General features: G+C 37.4%; 1 protein-coding gene across 2 annotated transcripts in view; it reads right to left on the minus strand.

Moving 5' to 3' along the window:
* The window catches only part of LOC122873928 (A disintegrin and metalloproteinase with thrombospondin motifs 7), an 88,762-nt gene that overhangs the window by 33,134 nt on the left and 40,435 nt on the right, over window positions 1–15,193 (minus strand). For both annotated transcript variants that reach the window (XR_006377540.1, XM_044191299.1), the window contains exons 10-16: window positions 8,808–8,900; window positions 7,508–7,653; window positions 5,989–6,158; window positions 5,724–5,857; window positions 4,094–4,214; window positions 1,750–1,994; window positions 568–709 (exon numbers count right to left, since the gene is read on the minus strand). Coding sequence is in view for 1 of the 2 variants with exons in the window: in XM_044191299.1 (XP_044047234.1) it covers window positions 568–709; window positions 1,750–1,994; window positions 4,094–4,214; window positions 5,724–5,857; window positions 5,989–6,158; window positions 7,508–7,653; window positions 8,808–8,900 (1,051 nt within the window). In the remaining variant the exon portion in view is untranslated. The remainder of the gene's footprint in view (window positions 1–567; window positions 710–1,749; window positions 1,995–4,093; window positions 4,215–5,723; window positions 5,858–5,988; window positions 6,159–7,507; window positions 7,654–8,807; window positions 8,901–15,193) is intronic.

Here is a 15,193-nt window from a genome sequence, read left to right on the forward strand (position 1 = left end):
AGCGTTATTTTGCTGATTTAGAGTTAGAAAGGTCAAGGGTTTGTCCTTCCTTGTTGGAGAATGTATAATAGCATTATTTAGCATAATTATGACATTTGTGTGAATGTCCGTCACAAATTTCAGTTGTGCTTCCTTGTCATGACGTAGCACTGAGATCACAACTGGTCCTCCTTTTACTAAAGCAGCAAACACCTCGTCTTCAGTGATCTCATTTTGATGAAACTCATATCTTGTTGCACCTCTCCACTCACCTTTGCGCTATACATACATACATGGCACAAGAATGTCAAGTAAAGCAAAATGATTTTCAAGGCCAGGAAAATATAGTACCAATATATCATATTAGCTTAGTATATTAATTTCTGTTTGTATTTTAGCTGCCTTAAAAAAAGGGTCCAATGTGTTTTAATAAAGTTTAGCAATAACAATAAAGTCTGTTCTTTAAGTCTGTTTCTGAGAACATGCATTCAAAACTAGGAGTGAAAGATTTAGCAACTGGCATCTCTCTCTTTTTCTTTGTCTATCTACCAACCTATGTATGGCAAAACCTTAAGTTGTTTCTCTTACCAGTTCCACAGGTAACACTGCATTCAGTCCATGAACCATATTTCCAGAAGAAAACTGAAGCAGGGATGTTATCGTCCTCTGAGACATTTTGACTAATTGTGTACTCGTACAGCACTCCTGGATTGGTCTCCTGAAAGAGAAGCTGTAACACACAAGACAATATCTAACAAATTCTGGAAAACATACAGAAAACTACCAGCCCCTCTTGACAAGATATTCCCAAAAACTAAGGAACTAAATCACAAACTAAAAATCTCTTTTGCATATTTCCTTCTTGTGTTTCCACCACATCTGAAGAACCAAAAAGGGATGGCTTCATTTGAGATAGCATTTTTGCATGCAATAGGAACACAACACAAATTCATGTGATTCTTGAAAGGATGCTGGGAAGATGACATGCAGAGTTAGAAAAGTAGAGTCTCCAAAGTAGTGCTGATGCAGAGTGTTTTCTGGTTATTTTTCTGCTTTCGTGCATAACCTCAGTGAAACAATTAAGATAGAAAGTCAAGTTAGTTTTCTCTCACTAACTCTCAGTAGCCCTGTGTATCTATCTTTTATAAACTAGGCAGTAAGTCGTCAAAAGCAAAATATGTCCATCACAAGTCTACTAAGAGTAACTACTTATCCCACCCTGATAGCTCCTGGGATATGAAAAAATACTCCCTCAGGAGAAGGGACTTGTTGGAGGGAAGGAACCATGGTCCAGAAACCAAAACCAGAACCACGTTTCTGATTGACATGCAAGTAAACATCCTAAAGCAGTTTCTGCGCTCCTGGAAAAGTTCATGCAATCTTGCTGTGTGCTTACTTGATCAAGGCGAACGAACAAGAATCATTGGCACTCGCAATTTTTATTTGGAATATATATGATTTCCTCCATATTGGCAGCACATTAAACATCAAAATACCAAAGGTTTTGTTTTGTTGTTTTTCAGCAATTTACTTTTCATGTGAATAAATACATTTTATGTGACAATTATCAGTGTGAGTTACTTGATTTAATGTTAATTTAGTGTATACTTAGATTCACCTTTCTGTTTTGTGTTGTCACCACATGTGCTTTCATATTGTTATGTTGACAGAAATTGACCTTGATTTCTTTCTACAGTCAGTTTCAGTATTGACTGGCATCACAAAGGGACAATATACACTTAAAACATTAAATTAAGCTGTTAATCCTACCTGAATCCATAGTGGTTCCATGGTGGGCCCAGGAGACGTCAGGCTCTCCAGGTGTCCTGTCCTCTCATAGGTGAATACTGTCCCAGCTGCCTTGTACTCTCCATTCCACTGGATCGTCCAGCCACCATTCAGAAAATACTTGCTGGGGTTGTCACTTCGTAGCGCCAAGAAATTCCCAGATTCAGCCACTTCCTCAATGCGGATGTCCCAGGCTCCCTCTGGGATAAGTCCAATGTCTACATAGCCTAAAGGACATTACATTTCATGTAAGTGAAATTGAAACGAGGTATCCTGATATACAGTTAACAAACAGTGGAGAAGACGGAGAAGAAAAAGGCCACCTTGGAGTGCTTTAAGCTTATGGCCATTTACTAAAGGCAAAAGGGAGTGAGGTTTTGTTTAAATTGTCATCCATGGGTTATGGGTACCTGCAGCTTAACATGGCTTGTGCTCTGAATGATTTGGTGAATGGTGGTTAACTTGCTAACCAAAACTATTTTCTGTGGCTATAGTATAAAGCACAATACACAATCTACACCTGGAAATCTTCCAGTTTTTTCTAAATGTGTCTACTGTGATTTTAATCAATAGTTCCAACATAATGACTGTACGTCCTTCTTCTTGTGGCCAAAATAATGACATTCAAGAAGTTTACATCTGTATAAAAAACACTTACTTGAATGGGTATGGTCCTTTTTTCACAGCAGACATTTTGTATAATAATGTGTTAATAATAACAGTAACAATGGCTCTATTCAAGTGTCCCAGTAAGCCATGAAAGTGTGACAGTGAGCCAACATGCACAATACCAGGGGTGCTTTCCATTCTGCTAATTTTGCTTCCTCTCTTCCATCACTCCTGTGTCGTGGTCTGCCATCATCAAGGATGATCCAGTCCCTTAAATGTGTCTCAGAGGAGACGAGGAAAGAGGAGGCTCCCAGAGGTGCTTAGAGCAAGGAACCACAGATGTATCATATGCAGACATATTTTACCGGACGACAACAAACTGTCAGCTGACCTGATGGAAGTGTAAACAGAGCGGCCGGGCTGTTAAAGAAACAGCTCTACTGTGATATTAATAACAGTGAATGATTGTAATACTGTAGATTATGCAAACTACCTGTAGAAAAAGGAATGAAAGCACCAACAGTGGCTCTAAAGTTATTCATGTTTATTCATAAAATAAAAAATATTGCATGCGTAGAATCTGAATCATGAAAACACTTCTTGCAACTTTATTTTTATTTTCCTCTTTTCTTATTTTCCTTCCTTGTCCTATACAGCTGCACAGTCACAGTTATTATTATAGTCCTATAATATCAGCCTGAGGCTGAAAAGGATGTCAGACTTGCTGTACCTGTGGTCTTACACAAACTAATTAGGCTATAGATTTTATTCACAATATTTGTAACAGTTTTTATTGTTCTCTCACGTCTGTTCTGTTCTTCCAGTAATAAACCCATTTTGGTAACATTTTAATTCAAGTCTCCCTATTTGGCATTTATAAGCAGTATATAAACATTTAATAAATGTTTATAACACAATATAATGTAGTTGTATGCAGATATATATAAGTGTTTATTCATTTTATTGTATTGTATTTGTCAACAACTATAACTCCTCTGTGGGCATCCATAAGTGGAGGCTGGTGTATAAACAGATAATAAATCATAATATAGTAAAATACAGTTGTAATAATATTAAATATGTCTTCACATGAGAAATTATAACTCTGACAAATACTGTACATTAATAACACTTGAAAATGTCCTAGCTGCGTACAACTACATTATAGTATAGTGTGTTACAGGTATAAACCATTTATTAAATGTTTGTATACTGCATATGAATGCTAAAGAGGGGGACTTACCCAATTTTCTATTTGTGTTATTTCTATCAGTCACATTCTTTGAAGCCCTGACGTTGCATATGTATCAGGAGCATCTGCATCTGTGTAAATGTTGGAGCAGCCATCATTGGGTGTTTTAAACTGTTACTGAATTATTTCTACACATTTGACAGTTGAGATAATTTCTGTCTCTTCAAAATGATGCCGGAGCGTGTGAGGATGTCCCGTTTGGTAAATATGATTCCTCCAAGCTTGTGTCTCTTCCTCGCATCTCTCTCTCGCATCCCCGTTGGGAAGAGGACGAGTGAGGGAAGCGAGGAGGCACGTTAGCGAAATGGAAAGCACCCCAGGAACCAGAAACAGAAGCAGCTAAATGGAATTCAGCCATAATTAATTTTATTATTTACAGTACACCTGTGCTTTTCCTACTGTGACATGTCAAAATATCTTCCATGAAAAGGCATATTGCTAAACCAAAACTAATAAGAAACATACCAAGTCCTTCACTCTCCTCAAATGTTTTCCTCACAGTTGTACAGGTGGAGCCATTACCATGACACACCCCACAGCGATCCTCTACAGCGCTGGACTCAATCACATAGTCACAACCTATATTCTGTAACACACATGCAACAAAATAAATTCCACAATACATTATCTAGAATAAACCTTACAGTGATGACACAACAAATGAAAAATTTGATAAGACATTATGCTGTGATTTTGACGATTGAATATCTCTTTATGTTTTCCTTTAGATCAAAGCTCTGCCTCACCTTGCTTCATGTGCTTTTGACGTGTTCAGATACAGAGGTGATGCAAGTTAAAATCCCAGTAATCCTTAAAATTGTTCTGTGCTGCTTTATCATTATTGTCACACCCCATACTGTGCTGCTGCTCCCACCAGGTGCAGTTAAAGGCACAATATGTAATCCAAATAAACAAGAGTCAGTGGTGGAACTCAGATCTAGTAAAGCAAAGTGAAAGTAAAAGTCCTGCATTCAAAATCTTACTTTAGTAAAAGTGCAAAAGTATCAAAATATACTTAGTACCAAAAGAAAAAGTACTCATTATGCAGAATGGCTCACTTCAGATAAAGTATATTATATTATTGAATTATAATTATAATTATCGATGCATGAATATATAAAGGTGGGGCTAATTTTAATTACTTTATGTACTGTACTGTACTTAAATACTAAGTCTTATCTTATTCTTTAATAATACATCATAATTTATTTGATGATTATATTACTGTTAATCTGAATTTGCAAACTCACAAGTAACTTAAGTTATCAAATAAATGTAGTGAAGTAAAAAGAACAACAAGTACAAGTATTAAGTAGCAGAAAATGGGAATACTCAAGTAAATTACAAGTACATCAAAATTGTACTTAGTTACTTTCCACCACTGACAAAAGGTCCCACAAGACCATAATTCAAAGTATAGAATGGCTACACTCTCAAAATGATTGACAGGACTAAGATTGGACTTAACAACTAAATCTACACTATTATTGTTTTCTTAAACATTTTCTTAGGCCTATACATTTAAGGATGATCAATTGAGAAATACAGAAAATGTTTATTTGAGTACATGATTGCATGTGTACTGTTCATTTTATGTGGGGGGAAAAAAATACTGATTTGGCCTTTAATATTACAGCGACTCTTCAAAACACATAATGGGGCAGGTAAGGTAAAAAACATGTGGGTGCCTGACAAAAATGTCACAAAATGTCATGAAATCAGAGACCAAGGTGTGTGATTGTTGTCCACTCAGTATCCAAACAGTGTCTGTATCAGTGACTGGCATTTTGGCCCAGGGAGATAGGCAAGAGCCGAGAGATAACAGCCATGACGTTTTTCTATCAACAAGCTAATTTTATGCAGAATGTCAAATGTACAACACTCGCATGCAGAGAAAACAAGGTAATCAACTAAATATAATGCATGACTAACAAAGCAACAATGCAATGAAATGAAACAGAAATACAAGAATGGAATAATCACTTAAACTTGTTTTGAAACCAAGAGAGGAAAAGAATCAAAAACTGAAGAGAAGACAACAAAACATTAATTATTCATCAGAGAAAATGTGGAATAGTAGGTACAGTGTTGATACCTTACAGATCCCATTGATGCACATATCTCTGCTTTTGTTGCCTTCGTAGCACGGTGTCCCATCAATGACAGCATCCCGCATCTTATCAGAAAAATGTTCATTCAGTGGACGGCAGTGCAGTTCACAAGGGTTGACTGAAAGAGTTTTAGAGAAAAAAAGACACAAAATTGTGATGAAGGTGACTACTGTACAATAACAACCAAAGGTGCTCTTTTTAAGTTTGCCTAAATACTGTCACAGCCTGAATCAAGTGTAACCTGCTCACCTGTGCTGATGACTGCTTCCCACTTGTAGAACTTGCCCTTGTATGGCACTGTGTTGAAGTGACTACACTGGATATCTCTGAAGGTGGGCAGGTCATGAGGACATGGTATGGCATTACAGATTTTGTACCTCTGTCGCTCTCCCAGACAATACTTCCCTCTGTACTTTGGACTGTAGGAAGGTCAAAGACATTATTTCAGTGCTGCTCATTGACCTTTATGATCAAACCTTTGTGATATGGTGGATATAGTGCCTTTCTGTGTCGAGTTTGCATGTTCTCCCCGTGCCTGCGTGGGTTTTCTCCAGGTGCTCAGGTTTAATCCCACAATTCAAAGACATGAACATGCAGGTTAGGTTAACTGCCGACTCTACATTGCCTGTAAGTGTGAATGTGAGTGTTAATGGCTGTCTGTCTCTATGTGTCAACCCTGTGATTGACTGGCGACCTGTCCAGGATGTACCCTGCCTCTTGCCCAATGTCAGCTGTGATCGGCTCCAGCTTCTCCACGGCCCTCTAAAGAATAAGCGGTTACAGCTAATAGATGGATGGATATTTGAGTTGATCCAACCGAAAGAGTATTTTTTAATCTCACACAAAAAAGTCTTAAAATAACTTGCTTCATCCATCAAGAACTAATCTTGATGGATGAAGCATACCCCCACTTACAAAGCATACCCCCACTTACAAAGCCTACTGTTTGTTCTTGCTCTGTGTGATAAGACATGTCATCTCTTCAGCTACAGCAGATCAGATCACAGTGCCCAACTGATACTGGACGATACAGACATCAATATTTGAGAATTTAAAAAATCGTTTAATGGTATAACAGCAGATATCTTTTGTTTCTTTTTTATATAAATACATACGTAGCACAAACTGACATGTTTGGCTCAACTAATAAAAACGAATGTCAAATATACAAACAAATGCAGTCTATAAAACATCTGGTTGCAAACATATATAGTGATTCTGTGATAGCTATCGGTTTCTTTTTGCTCATAATATCAGCCTTATTGTTTGGGCACCACTCTGTAGATTACATAATAGCTTCTACTGTCTCTGGCAAGCTAGAGGTAGATGAAATGAGTGAATTAAGTTACTGCCTGATGCTTCTTTCATTATCCATATATGAATTATTATCTATTTATGTATTTCCCAAAATAGGTTCATCTCTCCATGTTCATACAATGAGACTACTTACACATTACAGACTGAAAAATAATCTTTTAAGTACAGTTAAACAGCCTTTTACACATGACAAATTATGTCATGTTTATTGGATATTAAAAGGATACACAGGTATGGGTGAAATTTTAATTCATAACTGTTAATAAAATGTTTTTTTTTTTACTTGTCCAGAGAAAGTAAAAGTCAGATTCAGGGTTGGCTATACTATGTGCGCTTTGCTCATTTTATTACCTCATAAATTATCCTTTTTCTTCCCAGATAAAGGATGACGGTATTAATTTAATTGTAAAACAACACTTGTCAGCATTTTTGGCTGAAAAGTAAAACTTACACAGGGTTATCACAGTCTCTGTGGGCACTCAGGACTCCAGCTCCACACGTCCTGGAACAGGCCGACCACTCGCTCCACGATGCCCAGCCACCATTTACACCCTCTGGCTGATATCCAACTGCTACACACTCTCCACTGAAACACCACTGGTAAAAAAAAACAGCAGAGGAAAGAAATTAATACATACTGTCAGCTTCATCTTCTTGACAGGAAATTAATATAGCATTGTCTTATACAGCTGTGGCACATCCACTTAAAAGGTTTGCATGTACCATGTTGTCTGAAATACAGACAGCACAGTTTGCACTCTGTATTCTGATACACTATAAATCGGTAAATCACTGCATGTATATTTTTTCTTTGCACTTTCCATTAGAGCTGAGAAGATATTGTTTTATGTTTAGTATGTGTGGTTTTAGGTCCATTTCATTGTTTTACTTTGTTATTTTAATTGTAGTTGGATTTTCTTCTGCACATTGGCTCAGTCATTTTTTAAAAACATGGTTTCCTGCAGGGTTATGGAGGACGCGGGCCGCCTCACCTGAAACAACTAACATAATAAAAAATAATACACTTCTATGAAATAAAACATTAACTTTCAGAGGAGCGAAGTGCTCTGACACACATTAAATATTAACTATCACACTCATTAAGAGTGTGACTTTGGTTTTTATTAAATTAATCACGAGATGAGATGCGTCAGGTCAGGATATGTGTGACTTACTGTACAACCTCTGCTAAACAATTAGGGGAAACCCAGAAAACTAATTACTCAGAAAAAATACCTTTAAAGCAACATTACTTAGATTCATTTTATGGTGGTTTGTAGTGTTACAGCAGTCACTTATTTCATTCTGCCAAATTGCTGCATGAATGCTGCCTTACAGCATCCTAATGCCACAATCATTATCTTTCAGTATTACTTATTATAATATTAAAGAACACAAGTTCAAGTAATTTAATTATTTATAGTCCTATCTTCACATAGGTGACTTTTAAATTGAGCAACATTGTCACACAACAGTCTGAAACAAACAAAGTATTTGCGCGGTGGGGGTGGGCAGAGTCATATTCTGCTGAGCCTCCAAAAGTCTTGGGCCAGCCCTGTTTCCACATGTTGACTCCTATGATCTCAGTCACATGCAACTTGCAAAAATAAATACTGCAAACAGGAAAGACTCCCATGAACTAAAGCCTTTCCCTTTCGAAATCAAACACTGAGTTGTCAACAGCAAAATCGGCATTCTCCTCACAATCCCCATGTCTTGTTCCTTTCATGCTCATGAAATGGAAGACTCACCTTGTCCTCACCACAACTGGTCCCATCCACAGCCCCGTCCAGCTTTGAGTGGCAGGTCGTTCCCACAGTGCACCACAGAGTGCTGCATATATTCTAGGAAAGCAGAGAGAGATTAATGTCGTACTTCCACAACTTGTTTGCCATTCAAACATAATACTGTTTACTATTAATTTATTTTCACAAGGTTTTTCAAGTACACAAGCAGAGATTTTGTATGAAAACAAGCTATGCCTTTTTCCCAATTGAATAAAATATAAATAGGCTATAAGTACTGCATTTGACATTTGTATTTGTATCATTGTCTCGTCTGTCAATACAGGTATTTCCCCACAGGTATACTTATAGTATTTGTCTGAATTCAAGTACAGTTGAAGTACAAAATGATGTCCTTAATATTGATGGATAAAGCATAACCCCACTCACAAAGCCTATTGTTTGTTCTTGCTCTGTATGTGTAATCTCTTAAAATACAGCAGATCGGATCACAGGCACGAGCTAGCATGGATTGTTGACACCCCCTTCTCCCAGAAACGCATTGCTGTATGAATGTTCTATATGAAATGATAGCTTTGGGCAGTATGCACTGAATTCTAATCTTTCATCCTGGTATCCAGTAGCCATTAGTTGTATGCAACAGTACAACAGTGATGATTTTTAAAGACATTTCTGTGTGCAAAAACCCCTTTAAATATAAAATCTGCACTTTAAAGCAGCAGTCACACATTTTCAGAAATGTGCTTTCTGTAACTTGGGGGCAGATTGCGTCTTGGGCGACCACTGTAACTTTCTGGAGTCTTGTCGACAGGCAGCCAGAGCTCGGCCAAGAAACTGTCCGCCACATAAACCCCATAAACTGTATGATGACGTTTTTGACACTTCGGCTTTGGTATGGATTAAACAAATCAGATATAAAGTATCCATCAGTGAGCTTTAGAGGTTTCTGGCTTTAGAGGTTCCTTTCAAGAGAGTCAGGCTAGCTGTTTCCCCTGCTTTCGGTCTTTATGCTAAGCTAAGCTAATGGCTGCATGGCTCCAGCTTCGTATTTATCATACGGATATGTGTTATCAATCTTCTCATTTAACTCTTGGCAAGAAAGTGAATAAGCGTATTTCACAAAATTGAAACTATTCCTTTAAACGTATTGTTTCCTAATAATTTTTTATCTGATGCAATCTCTGTACATTCACTCAGGTTACAACTCATGCATATAGGAACATTTTCAACAACTTTTTAAAACCAGCCTGCAAATTCAAACAGCACAGCACATATTGATTTGACAACATAAATGCAGCATAAAGAAATGCGCTGCAAATTCAGACGACACAATTTTGATCTTGCAGCGCTTTTCTGTATTTGGTTGTGTTTTCTGCATTTGCAGCACGTTTTGTTATGCTGCACGTGTTGTCAAATTGGTGATAATGTTTTCTTCATTTGATTGTGTTTTGTCTATTTGCATGTGTTTTATTTATTTGCAGTGCATTGAGCTCTCAGTGCCACTGTAAAAAGCAATATCAGCTCATTGAGAATGTATAAGTAACTTTTACAGACAACAGTCTGGCCTGTATTTGCAACAAAATGAATCCGAAGCCCAATAAGCAGGTGTTTATTTCCTGCAGTGGTAAAATCTCTGTGTGAGAAGACTGATAACACCAAAAGGTCAAATGTATTGTTTATAAAGAGGTTTCCTGTCTGATCGGTGCAATTGTCGAGGCCCATTCTTGTTGCTGTTGCTTGACATTTGTGATGAATGTGTGGAGGACATTTTGCATTTCAGCCAAAATTGTCATACTGTAGATTAGGATGATTTTTGAGATGTAAACGATTTCAGCATTTGAACTTTCCGAATGCAATAATTAGCAGTGATCTGTGAGCAATATTTCATTTCCAAGTAATAATCTGCAACTTCAGTCACCGATTAGATAAAGGCTGGGAAAGACATACAGTATTGATTCTCAACATAGAGATAAACTTCCAAAGGAAATGGAAAGGTCACAGTGACTAAACATCACAGTCCACAGGATTCTCCCTGGCTTTCCACATGGCTAGCTGAGCCACCCATGTCAGGGGATTTATCAGGACTTTCCCTCGACATCCTCTAGCTGCGTCTCACACAAACAAATCAATAGAGAAACCCTCCCAAATCCCCAAACCACCCAAGTATCAAGCATCTTATGTAATCCCTTTAACCAAGGACACAAAACAATCAGATGTGCCACTGAGTCTCCACAGTTTCGACAAACTGCAGCCCTCCCCAGTGCGTACATCCAGGAGGTTATACTACAAAGCTAATGTCAATGGAACATCATGTTTAAAGCTCTATGTGAAACTTGGCACAATGGCAGCACTTGGATAGAAGGTCAGAATTCACAACTGTAGTCTTTGACATTGGACAGTAATCAAGTGTTTGTGCATGCGTCAGTGTTGTGGTTGTCTGCCAGAAGTCATAAATTGACTCTTTATCCAGTTTTAAGCCATTTTTACGATACACTTTTTGTTTTTAACTATGTATTTTAACCTGATGAAGGATTTTAGTCATTGGACATCTGGATCTTAAGTTATCAGAAAAACAAGCTGAGCAAATGTCAGCAGCAGCTCAGCTCGCAGCCCCTCTGCGATGTCTTTTGTCTACCGAACAGTGTCAGAGAAACACTGATTTTTAAGGTGAAAGGTGTTTTAACCGGTTTTAATCACTGGGTCTGTTTGTTTTGGAGAGGAGGAGACCTCTGCAGATAATTCGGCTCCCGGTAAAAACCTCCTGAACGATGAACACTGAAGCAATCCTAACCAGGAGAAGCTGACTGCAATGACAGCAGTGATGGTGAAGACAACAACTCCCATGATCCCACGCTACTTCACGACATCATCAAACTACGTCTTTTGTTATTGTTTTGATGTGAGAGACCCCTAGTCTCAGAAATTACATACTGTGCATTTAAAGGCAAAGGTGTTTCTTTTGCATTCTCCTGGCTTTCCACCTTTCTTAATACACAATATTTTGTGCCTTTTGAGTTTGCCTTTCCTGCACACTTTTATGGTGAAACACTGTTACACTAAACAACAATGAACCAGTTAGGGCTGCACAATTTATCGAAATATTATCGAAAACCCAATATGGCCAAGTGCAATATCAGAATCACAGAAACTGCAATTTTTGTATAAAAGGTCAAATGTGTGACAAAACAGAATTATAATGAAGCACTGTAGTGCTGCAGAGATGCTCTGACCTACAAATCTTATTCTCCAGATATAAGAAAACCTGTTTGTTTGGGACAGACCCCAACAAATGTCACATAATCATGATTTTAATAATTTTTTCAGTGAAAATGAAAATTGGGATGCAAAAATTATCATTCCCACTAATCGTGAATCATATCGCAATCGTAATATCTGTCAAAATAATCGCAATATGACTTTTTTTAACCATATCGTGCAGCCCTAGATCCAGTCATGTCCATTTCCTCAAGCCGCAGCAGAAACAGCTAAGTTTGGGCAGCAACGTCTGAAGGGAAGCACTGTGCCATTGGGCCATAAGCTATTATTAACATGGACATAATCATCATCATGGTGTGCATTTTCAATTCCTGAATTCTGGTTTGTGTGATTATGATAATATATGCTAAAGTCAAGCTTTTTTTATCCATTTATTCTGTAACAAACTCAATTTTAGATTTAAACTGTAAAATCAAAGCAATCTTCACTTGAATAAGACTATAAAAAAATAGGTGTAAAGCAACAACATTTGTCCACCTAACAGGCAAGACTGATGTTTATTTGCACTTGATTAATATGTAAGCCTGAATGAATTTAGAATGAAGTGAGAGAGACAGAGTGAAACACTCTGCACTCTGGTAATGGGTTAAATTTAATGACATTTGTTTCACATGAAAGACCATTCAATTGTAATCCACCTTAAACATGTCCTATTTACTTGTAATTAAGTTTGTTTTCATTGTTTTGTATTAACAATCTCCCATAGATCATTATATTATGATATCTGTTAGGCTATGTCTGCATAGCCTACACAATTCTTGCTGTTCAGGTAACCCAACTTAAAACCGTTTTATGTTTCTATTGCTGATGCACTGATTGTGAAATTCTGGGCGGATACCGATATCGATGTTTGTTTGGCCGATAGCCAATGCCAATGTTTTTTTGTTTTGTTTATTTTGTTTTTGTTGTTATTTATTCCCCCTTTTGTGCCAGGGAAACAAAGAAATCGTCATTAGAAAACATTAACTGAACTGTTTTAAAGTTATTCAGCCTTTCATTACACAATCTTTGAATGAGCATAAATTCAATCATACACATTTATGAAACAACCTTTAATATTAAACTTCTTTCACATGAAAAATATTCTTTTTTTGAAAAATAACTGCTTCAAAGGCCTTTTTAGCCTGCTATACAACGAATACAAATAACCTACACAAAATTTAGCCAGTGCAAAATTGATGCAACAGAACAGATAAACATCGGCCACTGCCATCGGTGAATGTCATCTGATTTGCTGATAGGGTAAAAGACGAGGTCAAGTCTATCAAATGGCTACATGACGTCCCTCTGTTTCTGCTAGCTAATGCAAATTTTAAACTATTCTAAAAATCTGTTTTCAAAATGCTTTATTGGAGGAAGGAAATGCATTCAGCACGTCGGTTAGGCCTCAATGCTACACACCATACATTTTGGTGTGAAATGTTTGTTTACATGACAACTCCACAGGGTAAACTTCAAGTGGTTGGTAACCATGCTATCAAAAATAAATAGGGTGGCTGGGAATTTGTGACTGGATAGGATTTACTCTAATTTGTGGATTTTCAAAACAACAAGCAGACTGATGGTGTTGTAAATCTGTAAGCATCCCGCAGTTGTTTTTCTAACCTTGGGGGTGCTTGTAAAATCTCCACATGTTGTAACAAATTGTATTTATAGAGACACTATGCTGCTACTTTGAGGGATTACATTGCTGGTGGAAAAATACATGTGTGTGGTCTCTGTCTGTCCATTCTTTAGCCACTCTTGTTGCTGTGGCCTGATGTATTGTATATATATTATTTATATGTGCTCCCAGCCATAATACACAGCAGTATAACAAGCCTTTAAGCTTTGAAAGGAGAGAGGATTTACTCAAATTCACACAGCACAGGAAAAACTTCACTAATGGAGTCAACCTATGAAAATCCTGTATCAAAACATATGCGTGCATCGATTCTATACTTCAAACAGTCTATGCGATTCTTCAGCAGTGAGCTTTAATACTGAGACTGATTCAAGCCTTGTTAATAATTTGCTTGATAAACTTCAAACCAGTTGCTGTACTTGCCTCATGCCATGCGTGACCCATGTTACCACTACTAGCTACACAGTAAGATGTGCATTTTGCTTATGCAGTGAGTTTAAATCCAGCTCATATCAAAATTCTAGGACTGATGAAGGCCGAGAGGGGGGTTTCCTGTGCTAGAAAGGGATGGTAGTTTGTCTGGCCATGCTGATGTACTTACAGATACAGTATGTCAAGAAAATGAAACCACTGGGCTGTTAGAAAAACACATGGGGCCTCTCTTCAAATGTTCCTGAATTACAAATGTCTGATAAACCTTAAACTCATTGGTGTACTACTCAAACTGGACTTCTTGAATGGTGTTTAATTCTTTTACTGGTAAGTGTAGAAATGCATCCACAGCAACTCTTGCGGTCTTTTAATGCAATGTTACTAGTCTGAATGCAGGCTAAGATACAGTGTTACAAGTCTCACCAAAAATCTGTGCTATCTGTCCTCCATGCCCAGTCTGTCAGGATTAATAAAAATAGGATAAATTACATGTTGTAGTCGTAATGGTGAGACTGTGAGATGAGATCATAACTCATAGACTTGCCTCTCAAAGACCTAACAATTGAAAGGTCACACTCAGCTGTTAAGGTGTCATCTAAATTAACATTCTTATGAATTGCTAATGGCAGAACAGCACAGAGGGCACCAATGTCAACTCTACAACTGGTAAAACGATTGTAAGGATCTGTTAAAACTATATTATATATACTACTATACTACAAACTATCTAGTGACACTGGTGAAGAAGGGTCTGTTGGTCCCAGTCTGGATTTAAAACCTTTAGTACAATCACTGGAATCATTATTGTAAAAGTTTGAACCTTGGAGACATAATTCACTGTACACATAATACACAGTAAAGTGCAAAGGGTTGTGGAAGCTGTACAACAGCTCCTATTGTCAAGATCCTATTTTTGTCCCACATACTGTTTCAAGTATGTGGGACAAAAACTTACTTACTCAAAAACTTACTTACTAAAGACTCTCTGAATATTGTCATCTTAACGACCTGCCACTATATTCCAGAGGAAAGATGATACACTTATCTGAGTCACCGTCAG

This window comes from Siniperca chuatsi, linkage group LG1 (assembly GCF_020085105.1).
Source record: "Siniperca chuatsi isolate FFG_IHB_CAS linkage group LG1, ASM2008510v1, whole genome shotgun sequence".
NCBI lineage: Eukaryota > Metazoa > Chordata > Actinopteri > Centrarchiformes > Sinipercidae > Siniperca > Siniperca chuatsi.